At 49.6% G+C, this 16,834-nt stretch overlaps 1 protein-coding gene and 1 pseudogene across 1 annotated transcript; both read right to left on the bottom strand.

The window, feature by feature from the left end:
* Positions 1-1,584: 1,584 nt before the first annotated feature.
* Positions 1,585-2,973, bottom strand: CITED4 (Cbp/p300 interacting transactivator with Glu/Asp rich carboxy-terminal domain 4). Its single transcript, XM_066265060.1, has 2 exons — positions 2,865-2,973; positions 1,585-2,706 (listed from the first exon to the last, which is right to left on the bottom strand). The coding sequence occupies exon 2, from the start codon at positions 2,687-2,689 to the stop codon at positions 2,129-2,131; it is 561 nt and encodes a 186-aa protein (XP_066121157.1). The 5' UTR covers positions 2,690-2,706; positions 2,865-2,973; the 3' UTR covers positions 1,585-2,128.
* Positions 2,974-15,695: 12,722 nt separating this feature from the next.
* On the bottom strand, positions 15,696-15,930 carry LOC136329119 (heat shock factor-binding protein 1 pseudogene; annotated as a pseudogene).
* Positions 15,931-16,834: the final 904 nt, after the last annotated feature.

The following is a 16,834-nucleotide window of genomic DNA, read 5'->3' as shown; positions in this document are numbered from 1 at the left end:
AGAGATGAGAATCGGGATAGTGTCCGGACCAGGGCTAAAGCCCCCACCCCAACCCAGCCCCCCAGTTTCCATCTCTAGTCTGGGGTCCTGGGCAAAGCTGCGGCAAACACTGGCCTTTTTGAGGCCAGAGCTCAGGCCAGTCCCTTTCCAGAAGCCTCTCTGCCCTTCCTCCACATCTTGTCCCAGAAAGCCCCATTATCTTTGGGGAGACCTGTATTCATTTGGTAAACACTCCTGCTGCTCACTCCATGCCTGCCCTGCTGGCTCCAGAGCTGGCGCAGACACAGTGTGCTCGGGGTGAACTCACAGGCTGGAGGGAAAGTCATGTTAACAAACAAGCTTGAGTTAAGCCCGACCACCAGGAAGAGAAAGTTTCAGCTGTGTTTCCTCTCCAGTCTCTGGAATTCTTTCTCTCCTCTCCAGCCCCGCTGCCCCATCCTAGCCTGACCCTTGAAATCTCTGATTCAACCTCCTTTCTACCTCAGTCTCTCTCTCTGCCAGTCTTTCTCCTACAGCCCTGAAACACCTAGGGATCTTTCCAGAGAGGCAACAGCAGAGGGTGGTCGGGAGCTCACACAGGTGATAAAGGCTGAGACAAAATTCTGCCAGTCCTGGGCAACTCAATCTCACTCATCTGCTGAATGGGGACTGTGCATACTTTACAATGTTGCTGCAAAGCCATTAAACCTATCCCTTCTAGACACCCCAGGCCTTGTACTTGGACAGGCTCTTCATGTGCATGTCACCTTCTCCAGTTCCTAAAGATGTACTCATGATCCAAGGCTCTGCCTGCTCACCATATCAAATGTCACTCACTGCCTCCCTAAAGCCTGAACTGACCCCATTCCCAACCAGCTGAAACCATTCCCTCCTTTGGGTTTGCCTGCTGGGATGTTGTTTCCTAGTCCTCATCACACTCTTCCTTGTTCCTACATGAATTGATATCAAGGTCTGTCAGCCCCCCCCCCCCCCCCCTCAACTTCCACCTGAACTGTGACTCCATAAGGGCATGTAACAGTTGGCACAGGGACTGGAACATAGCTAGCACCGATTTGTAGAATCATCATCACTATCATTTTACTGAGGGCTGACTAGGTGTCTGGCACTGTGCTAAAGGCCTCACATTGCATTTAATCCTCACAACCACTTGAGACTGTGACCATCTCTGAGGATATAGCCTCAGAAATCTGAATGAATGGACAAGGGAGAGAGCCATGGCTCAAAGCCAGGTTTTTCTGAATCCTCATGTACCACCAGCTCCCCTCTGATCTTCTGTTGTCTTTTCCCAGCAACAGGTGGCGGCAGCACCAAGCTCCCCATCACAGGAGCTGGGAAATCCAACGTTGGTGCCCTTGGGTTACCCTGCCACCTTGTGGTGGCAGCCTCTGCCTTCCAGATTATGACATAACAATTGCACAACTCACAGATATTTTTAAAAGAAACTGTCAATTTCCTCTCCTGGGCACTGCCGGTGGTTGTGGCCTCCATCCCACCCTGGGTCCCCAACAGCCTCAGGACTCTAGAAGCCAAATATAGTCAAGGGCTACAGTGATAGGGAAATGAAAATGCAAGTCTGTAAAGTGACCCAGTTTTATTTTGTTTTTTGGAGGCCAGATGGGGCATTGCTCGACTCTGCAGGGGTTAGGGGCTGCACCTACAATCTTCCCTCCTCCAGACGGGAGGCCCTATGATCTCAGGGCTCAGGCAGCAGCGGTAGAGGCCCCAGTGGTTGGGCAGCTCCAGGGATCCAGTGTCTGCAGTGGTTGCACAAGGAGAGAGGGGGGATCAGGCAGAGGCCTGGAATGGCTCAGATTGGGGGGTTGGAATGGGGGAAAAGTCCGAAAGGAGAAGACACAGAATCCAAGACCATGGAGTCCGAAAGGGGGTTCAGTGCCCTTTTTACCACTGAGGCTCCGGGTCAGAGAGGTGATGCCAAACTGTTGTCATCCTGCAGGAAGAAGGGCCTGGAGTGACGCCAGGTGTCCCAGCCGGTGTTAAATCCGTGCACTAGGAGGCTGCCTCCACCCTAACTGAGGGTGTGTACGGGGCCCTGCGCTGGGTGCGCAGTCTGGCGAACAGTCAGACTCGGTTCTATTCTCGGGCACTTCAAGTAGGCGGCGAGTCGTGCTCAGCATCTCACAGAGCCCGCGGGCGGGGTCGACCCCAAGTCTGAGAAGTAGTCGAACTCGCTCTGGCCCAGGGAGAGCTCCGGCAGCTCGCGCACGCGGTGCAGCCCGAGCTCGACCTCCAGCGACATCAACGCCTCCTCGTCGATGAGTTCGGCGTCCATGCTGCCCAGGGCATGCGCCGGCGGTAGCGGCGGTGGCGGGGCTGGGGCTCCGGGCGCCGGCTGCAGGCTCGGGGGACCTCCCGGGACGCCGGGGGGCACGGCCGCGCGGCCCGGGTACAGCGTCCCCACGGGATGCAGGTGCGCGCTGCCGGCGGCGGGTGGCGGCACGGCCGCAAAAGGCTGGAAGGCAGGCGGCGGTCCGAACGCTCCGTACGCCAGGGCCCCGGGTGGGGGCGGCGGTGGGCCCAGCGGAGCCCCCCGCGGCCGCAACCCGCTGTCCAGACCTGGGCCCGCATACGGCTGTAGCTTCCGGAGCGCCTGCGGACCGTGGGCAGGCGCGGCGGGCGGCGGTCTGGGCACCAGGCGGTAGCCCTCGGTGAGCATCAGGTGGTCGGCCATGACGGCGGGCTGGCTGCCTGCGGGGACGACGGGCGGGTGGTTAGCGCAGGCGTCCCCCCGACCGGACGAGCTGTTCCTCTGCAGCGAGGGATCCGAGTCGCGTGCCCTCCCCGCAACCCGGCCGGACAAAGGAAACCCAAACCGGACCGGTGCTCCTGCCTAGCCTAGAACGCACCGAATCCAGAGTTTCAGGCGTCCCGTGGCCGCAACCCGGGGCCGCTAGGAGAACGCACACCCACCGGCTCACGTTCCGAGACCGCCGCGTCGCGCCCGGGGCCTCTGAGACTTATATTCAGAGGCGGGGCTGCCCCGATCCCGTGTCCTCATTGGCTGGATGAGACGCGCCGGGAGGATCACGCCGCGCCTCCAGGAGGCCTCAGCTCCGCCCCCGTCGGAGCTCCGCCCTTTGGACCCCCGGCTGCGCTGCAGGCTAAGAGTCGTGTTCTGCGCCGGATGTTCCGTTCCTTTCAAGGGGCTTGGTTTGAATGTCCCGGGCCCAGTGTTGGTGCTGCCTGGGGCCAAGCTGGAACTGACCAGAGGTGGGGTGGGATGGCCAGAGATTTAGGCTCCCAGAGCTGCAGGATCACAAGCGCAATCTCTTAATTTTTCAAGTAGAGACTGAGGTTCAGTAGCAGAAGGGAGCAGTTTGCTAGGGAATACACCACAGAATCTTGACAGAAGCAATACTTGAACCCAGGCCTTGTGATTGCCACCACGGCCACCTTAGCAGTGCAGGGTCCTGCGGAAGGTCAGCTGCCTGTCCCTTTACCCCAGGGAGCCAGTTGCCCACTCTCCTGCTCTCACTCCCTTGTCTGTGGAAGCATGTACTGAGTTGTTATTAAAGTAATTTATGGGCATGTCTCCTTGAAGGACTTGTTCATTCTCGTGACCTCAGCACTTGGCCCAGAGCCTAGCCCAGAGCAGATATTTGTAAAAGTTAGGAGAGTGTACAAATGATGGAATCAATTACAACTCATTCTCCTGAGTTTTAATTTCTTATTCTGTAAAATGGGAACAACAGCAGCACTGACCCCTCAGAGCTGTTGTGAGGGTTCAGTGAGGCCATGTGTGTAGAGTGGCGTGCACAGTGCCTGATATATATATAGTAGGTGCACAAAAATGTATCTCGAATGAAAGCCTGAATGTAGTTCTGTTCCTGGATATCTGAGTAGAGGGAGTAGCACCTTCCCTAAATAACTATAATAATTTAAATATTTAGAGTGCTTTATATTCTAGAAGCTTCTTATTGGGGGCAGGGCATGGATTGCCAGCCCCATTTTGCAGATAAGGAGACTGAGTTAGCAAGTGAATGCCTATGTCCTTAGAGCTGCTGGCGTCTCTCCCAGTGGCTAGGAGACAGCCTCCCTGAACCTTGCTCTCCACAGTTTGCCACTCTACCCCTCCCTTCTCTGGCTCTCCTCCCCTGGTTGTGACCTTGGGACTTCCTGGAATTGGGTTTATCCAGTTAGTGCAGAAGGGAGAACCCTAGAGTGAGAGTCCAGGCCCTGGTTCTAATCATATCGTCACCACATGAAGACAGTGTGACCTTTGGGTGTTGGGAGGAGGGTGTCATTTGGTTCCCAGGGCCTCAGCTTTCTGTTCTGTGAAAGGGAGATTGTCATCCCTGCTTTGTCATCCTGAGAGTTTGTGGGAAGGTCACAAGTGACCAGGGATGTGATCACATTTTTTGCAAAGTGTAAAAGCTGCACACCAGAATTGATTGTCCTGAGTCTCTTTCCAGTTAAGGCCTCACACAGAAATTTCTAAACCTAGCCACACCTTGACTCACCTGAGGTGTGTGAGGGTGGAAGTGAAGGGGGCTTGAAAAGTCCCAAATCTCTGGCCCAACCCAAACCTCCTGACTCAGACTTTCTAGGGGTATTTTGAATCCTAAGAATTTGTACTTTTATTTATTTATTTTTAAAAATTTATTTCATTTTTTAAAAACACTTATTGATTTTACAGAGACAGGAGAGAAAGGGGAGCATGGAATGGGAAGTAACAACATAGTTGCTTCATGTTAGTTGTTCATTGCTTGCTTGCTGTATGTGCCTTGACCAGGGAAACCCAGGGTTTCGAACTGGCAACCTTGGCATTCTAGGCCAAAGGTTTATCCACTGCATCACCACAGGCCAGGCAAAAATTTGTACTTTTAAGAGCAACCCTGTTATCCTTACATAGTTGATCTAAGGACACCAATATTTGGGAGCCATCATGCTACTATATAGTTTTCCTTTTTTTTAAAAAAAAAAAGTGTGTGAATAATGTTTAAAATGTCTTTAATTTAGTCAACAGATATTTTTTGAGCAATTATGGCAGGCATTGCTCTGCTAGTGGTTTTTTAAGGTCTCAGGATCTAGCAATACATTGGGAATGTGATGAAAGCTACAGACATGATGGCCACAAACCATTGTATAGAAATTTGGCAGATTAGCAGTTCTCTGGGGGACCCAGGACTGCTCAGGAGCTCGTGGAGTCTGGGTTGAGAACCCATCTGAGGAACTTGGGGACGCATAGTTAACAATGAATGAAGTACAATAATTATACACATGTTAGAAAGTGGTACTGTAGGCCAAAGGAGAAGTAGAGTAGGGAGGAGATGGGGTCCCGGGGCAGGATGCAGTATTGCACAGCACGGTCCGAGGCCGCACTGAGACCATTTGGTTTGAGCAAAGACTTGAAGGAGGAAAGGGCAATAGTTGGTCTGTGCCACAGTGGTCTCGGCAGAGAGAACACCTGGAGTGTGCTTGTCAGATTGTAGTACCAAGGACCTTGTTAGAAATGAACATTTGGGGACCCCATCCCAGACTAAATCAGCTTCTGAGTCAGTGGCTGGTCTGGGGCTCAGCTATCTGCATTGTGATAAGCCCAGGTGCTTCTGAGCCTCTGAGTTAGGATAACAGCTTATGGCAGGTGTAACAGGCAGGGGGGAGTGTGGCTGGAGCAGAGGTTGCTTGGGGGAGGCGTGAAAGAGAAAGAGTGAGGCAGATCACATGGGGCCTTCTGGGGCCCTGTAAGGACTTTGGCAGAGGAGTGACATGATCTGAGTTATGCTGTGACAGCACTGCTCTGGTTGGACCCCACTTGTTCCTAGCACTTCCATGAACTGCTTCCTCAGTCTGTTGTGGACTGCCCAGGCACATCTGTTTCTCAGGGCTCCTGCTGTTCCCTCTGTCCGGAATGCACTTGCCCAGACATCCATGATTCACTCCTTCACTTTGTTCTGATCTCTATCTAACAGTCACCCCACCATCCACCCCAGTGAAACCATCCCTGACTAGCCCTCTCCGTCCCCTCACCCACGTCTGCTTTCCTTCTACCATCGTTATTTCACAGAATGTCTCCTCACCAGCAGCTCACTCCCCAAGAGCAGAGACCTGAATCTTGCACAGAGTGTTGTGCACAGTATTTCTAAGGCATCAGAACAGTGCTGTGCACTTAGGTTACAGAAGGAGCAACGGGACCTCGATTCTTATCTTCTTGGAAGAAAGAATTCAATCAAGAGACAAAATGCAGCAAGTAAAGGAAGAATTTATTGGCTGTGCAGGAAGAAAGTTAGGGGAAAAGGGACCTTGGAGACAGGTTCAGGGGGTTAGCCTGGGACAGCTGCTGCTGCTACTCCTCCTCTGGTTGCAAGCCTGGTGGGGGGGGGATCCCTTAGATCTTAGAAGAAAGAAAGTGGCAAGGGATATGCACCTTGGGGGAAGAAGTGGAGAAGGGGGAGGGAAAGGCACAGGAGGAGCAGAGCAAGGATGATAGGCCAGGCACACTTAGTTGGAACTGAAGGATCTGTTGAATGAATAAATTAGGCAAAGCAGAAGTTATTATCCTTTTTGACAAAGAAGGAAACCTAAGCCCCTAAAATAATTCAGGAAGTTGGCTGAGGTCAGAAGGTGTGTGGCAGAGGCAGGGTCAAAAGCAATGTTTGTAGTCCTTGGAGCACAGCACTCCCCACTGATCCAAGCTGCTTTTTTTAAAAAAAGAAAATTTATTTATTGATTGATTGATTTTAGAGAGAAAGGAAAAGAGAGAGAGAGAGATTGATTTATTTTTCTATTTATTTATGCACTCATTGGTTGATTCTTGAATGTGCCCTGACTGGGGATCAAACCTGCAACCTTGGCGTATTAGGACAGTGCTCGAACCACCCAGCCAGGCCCAAGCTACTTTCATCTGTAGCCATGTCTTTTTTTTTTTTTTCTTTTTCTGTATTTTTCTGAAGCTGGAAACGGGGAGAGACAGTCAGACAGACTCCCGCATGCGCCCGACCGGGATCCACCCGGCACGCCCACCAGGGGGCGACGCTCTGCCCCTCCGGGGCGTTGCTTTGCCGCGACCAGAGCCACTCTAGCGCCTGGGGCAGAGGCCAAGGAGCCATCCCCAGCGCCCGGGCCATCTTTGCTCCAATGGAGCCTTGGCTGCGGGAGGGGAAGAGAGAGACAGAGAGGAAGGAGGGGGTAGGGGGTGGAGAAGCAAATGGGCTCTTCTCCTATGTGCCCTGGCCGGGAATCGAACCCAGGTCCCCCGCACGCCAGGCCGACGCTCTACCGCTGAGCCAACCGGCCAGGGCCTGTAGCCATGTCTTTATGAGCCTGTTGGGCTGGGGGAGGGTGCAGGAGAAGCCCTTGAGTCCACCTGGCTTGAGCTGACAGAGCCACAGTAGTGCTTGGCCCAGGTGGGCACTGATAAGTCCTAGGGTCAGTTCAGTACCACCAACTGAGGATGCAGTTCTTCCTGCTTTGTCCTTGTGTCCAGTCCCCTTTCTTGAGAATATACAGAAGGATCTACCCCAAATGGCTTCTGCCTTTCCCAAAGACTGCAGGTCATGGTTGGCAGGATCTCTTAGGTTTCAGTCCTGCTGACAGCCCCATTTCCAGTAACCAAGACAAAGCAAGTCTCAGCCAGGGCTCAGCAAATACTCTCCACTGAGACTAGACGGGTCAAGTGAGGTACCTGGGAAGACCTTGCTCTAGAAACTCTGGGCTGGCTCCCCAGTCCCTGGTTGAGCCTCTCTTATCCCAGCACCTTTGCTGTCTTACCACTTAAGCCTGGAGGCTGCTCTGAGACCTGAGGTCCAGGCTCTGACTGGCAGGCAAAGGCCATCTCTTTGCAGCTTTTTCCTTAGGTTACAGAGGAGGGGAGTAGTTTTTACCAGATCCCCTAAGGGACATGTCCTCCAAGAGCCCCCGGTTGATAATTTGCACCAGTATACCTGAGGATCAAATGACAAGAATGAGGCTACTGTGCTGGATTGTAACAAGAATAATATTAGCTAATGTTTATTGAGTACTATGTACTAGATATAGACTGGATGATTTACATGCATTACCTTATTAATCCTCATAAGAAACCTGTCAGTAGTTCTATCATTGACACTTGAAGGAGAAGGAAACTGGGATTCAGAGAGGGAAGTGGCTTGCCCAAGGTCACACAGATAGTAATAGAGGAAAGGGGTGTAGTAGCCCCACTAATTGTCTCCCAGTGTTCACTCTCTCTTTCTTCTTTCCCAGCATGCCAGGTGAGCTTTACTCCAGTGGCTCCAGCTGTTTCCCTTGCCTAGACATTCTCCTCCCTCGTCACCATATCTGCTTGGCGACTCCCTCACTTCCTTCAAGTCTTTGCTCAAATATGACCTTTCTTTTATCCTGACTCTCCTATTTCATTGTAGTAGTTTCCAAAAATGTTCACTAATTTTTTGATATTCCTCCTTAAATATGGGCTGGATGTACTGACTCACTTCGAACAAATAGAATATTGCAGAAGTGATGATGTCGTTTCCAAGATTACGTCATAAAAGATGGTGTAGATTTCTCCTTGCTGTCTCTGTTGAATCACTTGCTCTGGTGAAGCAAAGACACTCAAGGAGCCCTATGGAGATGCCCACATGGCAAGGAACCAAGACTTCTTGCCAATAGCCAGTGAGGAACTAAGGCCTTTTGCCAATAGCTGTGTGTGCGTGCCATCTTAGAAGAGACTCTCTAGCCCTGGTCAAGCTTTCAGATGACTGTGTACCAGCTGACATCATGTTTGCAACATCATGAGACCTTGAACTAGGATGATCCAGCTAAGCCATTCTTAGATTCTTGACCTACAGAAACTGAGATAATAACTGTTGTTTTAAGCTACTGAGTTTTGGGGTAATTTGTTACACAGCAATAGATAACTAATGTATATATTAATATTGTAACCGGTCCCCATTCCATCACCCAAATGGGCCTTACTTTGCTCTACTTTTTGTTTTTTTTTCTAAGCATTTATTATTTTCTAAGACATTAAACAATTAACTTATGTGTAACTGTCACCTCCATGAGGGCAGGGGACTGTGTCTTTTTCACTTATTGGTTTGACCCCAGCATCTAGAACAATGCCTGACACCATATTTCATTAAAAAATGAGACTGTATCAATATAAGATGATTCTTATTTTGGAAAAATTAGAATGTAAAAAAGAATTCATGGGTCTGAGAATCAATAAAATATGATTGTAGGAACTCAATAAGATTACACTATAGAATGACGGATGCTGATGGTTTGAGCGAAGCAATGTGCCCAGGCAAAAATCAGACACAGTCCAGGTCAATGAGAGGTGAGCAGAAGAGGTCGGGTGGGGCTCCAGCAGAGTGAGTGACCCCTTGCTCAAGCCAGCGACCATGGGTCATGTCTATGATTCCATGCTCGAGTTGGCGACTCCGCTCTCAAGCTGGTGAGCCTGAGCTTGAGCTAGCGACCTCAGTTTCTGAACCTGGGTCCTTCGAGTCCCAGTACAACACTCTATCCACTGCACCACCACCTGGTCAGGCTGTATCTTCTTTATAAGGAAAGCAGTGATTCCCACTTTCTAGAAGAGAACTGGTACAGAGGACAATAATAAACGGACACGTTAAGTATGGCAGAGTGGGATCTAGGAGAAGCCTGGGTTCTCCATGTACCACGAATCCTCTGTAGCAGTCCTGGAAGACCTACCTTGGTCTTCTTACTATTTAGAGGGAAGTGTCCTATTTAGTTAAGTGGTTAGGTTTCTGTTCCATGCACCCTGAGACTCAAAGCCAGGTGTGTGTAACTTTAATGCAGGTGTGCTTAACCATTATGCTCTCCTAACCTGCAAATCAGTTACCAAATGCTGTTTTAAAAATTTAATGACTTGAGAGAGAGAGAGATAAACATTGATTTGTTGTTCCACTTATTTATGCACTCATTGGTTGATTCTCATATGTGCCCTGACTGGGGATCAAACCTGCAACCTTGGCGTATCGGGATGATGTCTTAACCAACTGAGCCACCTGGCCAGGGCCCAAGTGCTTTTTGGCTCCTCTGCTCTCAGTAGATGGTGATCACCTTGAGGGTAGAGATGGGGGTCTCTTTCCTGTCTGAAGCCCCGCTGCCCACATGGAGCCTAGTCTGTACTAAACAGAGCAGTGTGAGGCTGGGATTAGCAGCTCGGATTAGAGAAAGGAGCTCAAGTGCAGGAAGGGAGACATTCCCAGGAGTGATGCAGTGAGCCCAGCGGTGGAGGAAGAGGTATGGAGGAGTGAGCCTTCTCAGATGGGCAGGATCTGGACAGATGAAATCAGGGAAATGGACTTTCCCAACAAAGCACAGCTTTGAAATGAAGGCCCCCAGGCGTGAACGTAAGGGGTGAAGTTCAGGAAGTACGAAGTAGCTGGGTGGGGCAGGATGATCGTGTGTGTCTAGACAGGGACAGATCAGGCCACCCCGTGAATGTGCTTGCCTGCTAGCACTCAACACACTGAACACCATCTCTGCAGAGCTTCTCTATCGTCTTACGTCAACCCCAGAAAAGGGAAGCCAGGAGGTGTTTCATCCATTTTACAGAAAGGAATTGAGATAGAGAGAGGCAGGTCATTTGCCTAATGCTGCACAGCTATGGGTCATTTAACTTCATGTCCTACACTTACTCGCCTGTTCAAGCAAGGGATTGTTAGTGGCTGTGGGCAGGACGGGAGAGTGATGGTCCTTTAATTGGAACGTTCTTTCCTGCCAGGGCAAAGGAAGGATGGATTTCAGGTAAACTACTGGAGCATGGCAAAAGACTCATTCATTCAACAAATACTTACTGAGCTCCTACTGTGTGCCAGGCACATCCTGACATCATGGAGCTTATCATTTAGTGACAACAGACAAGAACCAAGTGGAAAAACAAAAACAATTACAAACCATTTCGGCTAGGAAGGAAACAAGCAAGGTGATGGGAACTTACTTTAGCAAGAAGGGTCAGGGTGGGCCTCCCAGACAGGTGACGTTAGGTGACCCGATGGAGAAAAGGATCCAATTCTGCAAAGTACATGGGAAGATTTTCCGGGCAAGAAACAGCAGGTGCAAAGACTCAGGTGGGAAAGAGCTGGTGGGTTTGAGGAACTGACTAGAGGCCCTGAGGCTGGAGGTTGGTTAGCTTAAGGACAACAGTCAAACAGGTCCACATGGGTCAGGCCGTGTGGACACTGAGGGGCTGAGTCAAGGGGTTGGGTATGTGTCAAGTGGGATGGGAAGCCACTGGAGCCAGGAGGTTCATTCCCCTTGGGGTCCTTATCAGGACAGGACCCCTGAGACCCTGTGGAAGAGGGGATTAGGGAGGGATGCAGAAGCTCAACCACTTATAGTGGAGTCATATTTAATAAGAACACATATTTAATTGTGTTCTAAAATCAGCATGTAAGGCAAAAAGCACCTGTAGTTCTCAAGACTCCCCTTCGGGACTTACTACATTTACATCTTTACAGCAATAGGTATGTTTGTATGTACTATATAGGGTGATATACAGTATATATGCATTATATATAAAAAGCACATGTCCAATATATAATTTAGTATTACTCTTAAACATGTAAAAGGAAGAGGTAAAGGCAAGAGTCCACTAGTGCCCTCATGCGTTTGCATGAGGCTTCCTATAATGGATGAAGTTGGCGTCCTGCCTGGACCCCCTCTCCTGGCTGGCACTCCTGTCTCCCAGCTGTTGGGATGTTGACTGCTAACAGTCACAGCTGTCCTCTTCTTTGATACTTGCCCTCAGCTAGATGGAAGTGTCCTTTCCCCCTCCCCCAGCTGCTACCACTCCTGGGGACAGATTGGTGAGGGCACAATAGATTAGTCTGCTTGCCTCAATGTGAGGCTAGCTCTGTGGGGCAAGTAGTGCTCCGGAGCTGCGCATGGACCAGGCTGGGGCTGCATCCTTCCTACAACCCCTCACCTCCCCCTCACTCCTCTTCTGAGAGCTGGGCTTCTGGGGCATCTGAACCAGACCCTCCCTTGAAAGGCATGCATGTCTGGTGCCAAGCTGTTGATGTTTGTTGACTTATTTAATCCTCCTGGTAACTTTTGGGGCAGATCTGTTTAGCTCATGGTGACATTCTCTCTTGAGAAATGCCCTCTTCCTCACTTTACCCACGGGGGGTCCACAGGTATGCTCTGTGACCCACCTTTGCTGGACATAGTCCTCTGTGCCATGGACTGGAGTGGTGGACCTCATGCCCAACCTTGGCCAGATTCTCTCCTCTAGGTCCTAGAGTTTGAAATTGGGACTGAAAGACAGCAGCCAGACTAAATGAGGCTGGGACTGTCACACGTAAACTTCTGTGTGAGCTGTGGGGCAGCCAGCTGTTGCCACAGGCTCCAAATAAATGGAAGAAGCCTTGCACAGAGGGAGAAAAAAGAAGCAAGCTGGAAGGAAAAGAAACGAGAGAGTGATGGAGAGGGAGTCCTAACTGAATATCTGACAGCCTTTCAGGTGCCGTGCCAGGCTCACGGGGCCCTCTGCCCTGGAGTTTCAGGAGGTGCCCTGGTCTCCTTCTGAAACTGATTTTGGTTAAGCTAGCCCAAGAGATACAAAAGGTGTTAGCTAAAATGGGGAGCTCTGTCCTGATTTTATGGACTATGAGGATGCCCAGGAAGGGTAAATCACCACCTTATGGAAACAGCCCAACACTGATGCAGCCAGAACTCACAGCAGGGTCTAGCTCATCCCTTCCTCTGCTCACGATGCCTCTCCAGTGCTCATGACTGCCCACTGGAACAGGGCTCTGGACATGTGAGTGCTGCCTCTCTGAGCTTCCAAGCTCTGGGCTGGCAGAAATTCCTCCCTTAGACCAAGGAAGGGAGGCTGGCTCAGAAGATGGCAAGGGTATCACTTTACCCTGGAAACGGCTACTTCTGACCATCCACAGATATCCTGCGGACAAGTGGCCTGTGCATAGCTTTGTAGCCAGGCTCAAAAGATGGCCCAAGAGCCCTTGACCCTCCCCCTGAGAATGTCCCTGACCTTTGATTGCTATGTAACTGGGACTTGGAAACCCTGAACATCTGTGGGAAGGGGAGTTTAGCTTGAACTGCATTTCCTCACCAGTATCACCCATCCCTGAAGATTCAGTCTGATAAACTAGTCAATGTTGAGCCCAAACCAGGCATGATTAATCATTTCCTCCTCCACGCTGCTGCTGCTGCATCCTGTGTCTGAGTCATTTCCACATCTCTAGTACCTAACATGATGCCTAGCACAAAATAGGTATGGGGCCCATTTGCTGAACGAATGGCATTGAATCTGACATTGTTGGATGTTGTATTCACTCAGTCCCCTTGACATCTCTTAAAGCAGCATGAAAGGAGGGCCAACTTTTACTCTGTGATGTAGAAGGACCAGGATGATGCAGTGCAAGGGGTCTGCAGACACTCAGGAGTCCTTCACTTAAATTCCAGCTCCACCTCTCTGGGTCTTGAAATCTTAGGCAGGTTATTCTTTCTCTCTGAGCCTCAATTTTCTCATCTGTAAAATGGGATGGTCATATCATCAGATGGCTTAAGTGAAATAATACACCTAAAATTTCCATCACTGGCATAACACAAAGTAGGATGTCAATAAATTTAAATTTTCTCCACTAGGGTATTTCCCACACTGCCTAGCATATGGCAGACATTCAGTAAATGCCTAGTCACTTTCAAGCCATCCTGGACCGAGCAGCCCAGGTCAAGCTGCTAGCTGACTGCAACTGCATGAATGGGCCCACGGGATTCCAGCAGAGCCCAGTCAAATGGCAGCATATAGAATCAGAACCTAGTAAGTGAATGCTGCTTTAAGCCTGAGGTTTGAAGGTAGTTGTTACACAGCAAAAGCTTACTGAGACAAACAATGAAGTTATAGGAAGGGCTGGGAATGAGCTGGCCTTTAGGAGCAGCAACTGGAATCAGAACTCTTTCTTGCTTGTCTTGGCTTTTTCTGAACAATGCTTTTTCCCCCCTCCTCTCTCATAGCATGCTGGTTTTCTTTATAGTTTAGAAAACATGGCCAAGTTTTACACCTGGCACCTTCAGCTACTGGAGAAAAATGGATTCTTTTCTCTGCCTCTCATGTCTAAAAACCCCTGGGAAAAGGCTCACTGGCCCAGCTTGGGTCAGGCACCCTCCACCCTCCCCCATCAACTGGCAATGGGTGGGGAGGGCAGGCTCACCAGTCGTAGCCAGGATGACACATGATGAGCACAACCTGTGCCAAGTGTTTTAAGGCATAATACGTGTTAACTGACATCATCCTCATAACATAACAATCCTATCTGAGTTGTTATTATGTCTACTTTGAGGTGAGGAAACTGAAAACTGAGGCACAGAGAGCTGAAGTAACTTGTTTAAAGTCACACAGCCCCTCCCCCCCAAAAGTGTGGCCAAGAATCATAGCAAGCCTGTCTGACTCCAGAGCTTGCACCCTTACCAACCACGCTGCTGTGCCTCTTGTACTGAGCTCCTGCAGGGGATCTAAAGGTTGAGGGGTAAGCAGGGTGGAGGCCCTGTGAGGAAGGAACTGGATTGTTTAGCCCGGGGAAGGGAATCCTCGAGGGGCCCTTAAATCATACTGCCTTCAGATTTCCAAATGGCTGTCCTTGGCAGTGAGAGTGCAAGGTTCGGGGTGACCTCTGAAAGTGAATCCAGGACCAGTGGGCAGTGGGTAGACATCACCAAGAGGTGGGGTTCAGTTCAATGGGAGGAAGGTGCTTCAGAGTCAGAGGTGTGTGAGGATGTCATAGGAGCCTCTGGAAATGTGAGTGGCTCGTTGCCTGGGGTTGGAGGAGCCCCCTCACGGGGGAGGGGGTTCTGGCTGTGAGGATTCCTGCCATCTCTGTCTCTGAGGGGACAGCTTGTGCAGGACAAGTGGAAGGACGAGTGGTCTGAGGCTAGATGGGGGCAGTGGTCCCCAGATCTTTGGGTCAGTGAACCAACCCTTTTCAAATTTTAGAAACAGATGTAAGACAGCAAACCTTCTATTTTGCTAAGTCAAGACATATAAAACAACCTAACCAGCTAATCAAACCAGCCTAAAGCAGCTACCAGCCACTTCACCACTCCACGGAAAGAAAGGCCATTAAAAAAAATTTTTTTTTATTATTAAATAATTTTAGACAGAAAGAAAGGGAGGTACAGAGAGGGAGAGAGAGGGAGAAACATTGATTTGCTGTTCCACTTATCTATGCATTCACTGGTTGGCTCTTGTGTGTGCCCCGATGGGGAATCAGATGTGAAACCTTGGCGTGTCGGGATGACGCCCTAACCAATGAGCAATCTGGCCAGGGCAAGGTCATCTGTAACACCAAAAAATCCAAATGAAGGATACCTCAGAATAAATAAACTATTGTTTTTCCTCAAGGAAGAGAAAGGTTACATCAACATAGCAAAAAAAGATACATTAAAAACAATATGAAGGCAGAAATATTAGGGCAGGACACTTTGTCTTACATGATTATGTGCTAATACGACTAGTTTCTTTCTTTCTTTTTTTCAGTGTTTATTTACTAGCACAACTGACCGAGGTCCCAGGTTTGAAGTTAGCATGTTCAAGAAACTGGGGGTGGGAGGGAATCCCTGTACAAACTACCCATACAGTATGTGATAAGAAGAATGCACACTCATACTATAATACCTGTCTACACATAGTAGTTAGTTGCAAAAAGCCATTTGATCTCTTCTTGGCTTGTAAAAACAATGTTCCAGATTTCAGTAAACAGCCACCTTCAATTCTTCCGTGTAGCAGCCGTTGCGTTTCCACCTCCTAGTTCTTCCACCCCAGCCTGTGTCCTGAGGTCTGCAACATTTTTCTCCAGGCCATCCAGACGACTACTCAGGTCATCGTTTCTCCCAGTGATCTGGTCGGACACGGTCTGAATTTATCTTGTGTCTGGCGCAGGAATGTTTGCACTGCACCACCGAGGTGAGATCCTGCACAGTCTCGGGGTCAGTCTCGGCCATCTCCCCGGTTCCCAGCCTGGCCCTGAAATCCACGACTGTTTTCTTGATGTGAGTTTGTCCATTTGAGAATCTAGAATTGCTAAGACAAAAGACTCATTCTGGGACTTAAAATTTTTTTTACTTGTTGAAAATCTAGTTTTAAGTGGGAAGTTTGCAAGAAGTAAAGGTAATACTCTTCCTGCTATTTCATTTTGTGAATGAATTGAGGGAAATTAAAAAAAAAAACACAGCTGCTGGGGTTCCCAGCCATTTTTTTCTTAACTTCATCCCACCCCTCCTGGCCCAGGTGTCTGGTGTACAGGGGAAGGAGGGCCCAGAAAGGGGCTGCCTGAGACGCAGGGTCCCTGCTATTCACCACAGTCTATGCTGTGAGCACCTGACCAGCCAGAGCCCACCAGAGGGACCAGAAATGTGTTGCAGAGATGTGCAGCTGGTCTTTATGAACCATTAGACCAGACACTCTGCAAATCCCTTTCCAGTCAATCTGTGTTCCAATAACTGGTGCTTAGAGTCCCGGAGAAGCCTCCTGTGGTAGTCTTGTTTTGGCTGATTTTAGTCACAAAAAGAAGTATGTGACTGAGGGCAGATTCAGTTATTATTAATAATAGTTAGAGTACCTGACGTTGGGTGAGCACTTGCTCTGTCAGGCAGTGTGCGTGCATTAGCTCATTGAATTCTTATAATAGCTGTACAAAGTGTGTACTTTGATTGTTCCCATTTTACAGTTGAAGAGACTGAGGCCCAGAGAGGTTAATACTCAAGGTCAAACAGAAAGCAGCTGGCCAAACTGGGGTTTAAACTTATGCCTGAAGGAATGCTAAGGTTTCACTATTAACCACGATATCCTGTCCTTTACTTCCTTTCAAAATGTAGCAAGGAATACTGGTGGGGGTGGGACATGGAG

Source organism: Saccopteryx bilineata, chromosome 3, assembly GCF_036850765.1.
Source record: "Saccopteryx bilineata isolate mSacBil1 chromosome 3, mSacBil1_pri_phased_curated, whole genome shotgun sequence".
Classification (NCBI taxonomy): domain Eukaryota; kingdom Metazoa; phylum Chordata; class Mammalia; order Chiroptera; family Emballonuridae; genus Saccopteryx; species Saccopteryx bilineata.
Note: the sequence above shows the minus strand (reverse complement) of the source record. Positions and strands in the feature narration are given on the sequence as shown.

Excerpts from the sequence above, each read along its gene's own strand:
- CITED4 (XM_066265060.1), bottom strand. The coding sequence starts at position 2,689 with ATGGCCGACCACCTGATGCTCACCGAGGGCTACCGCCTGGTGCCCAGA.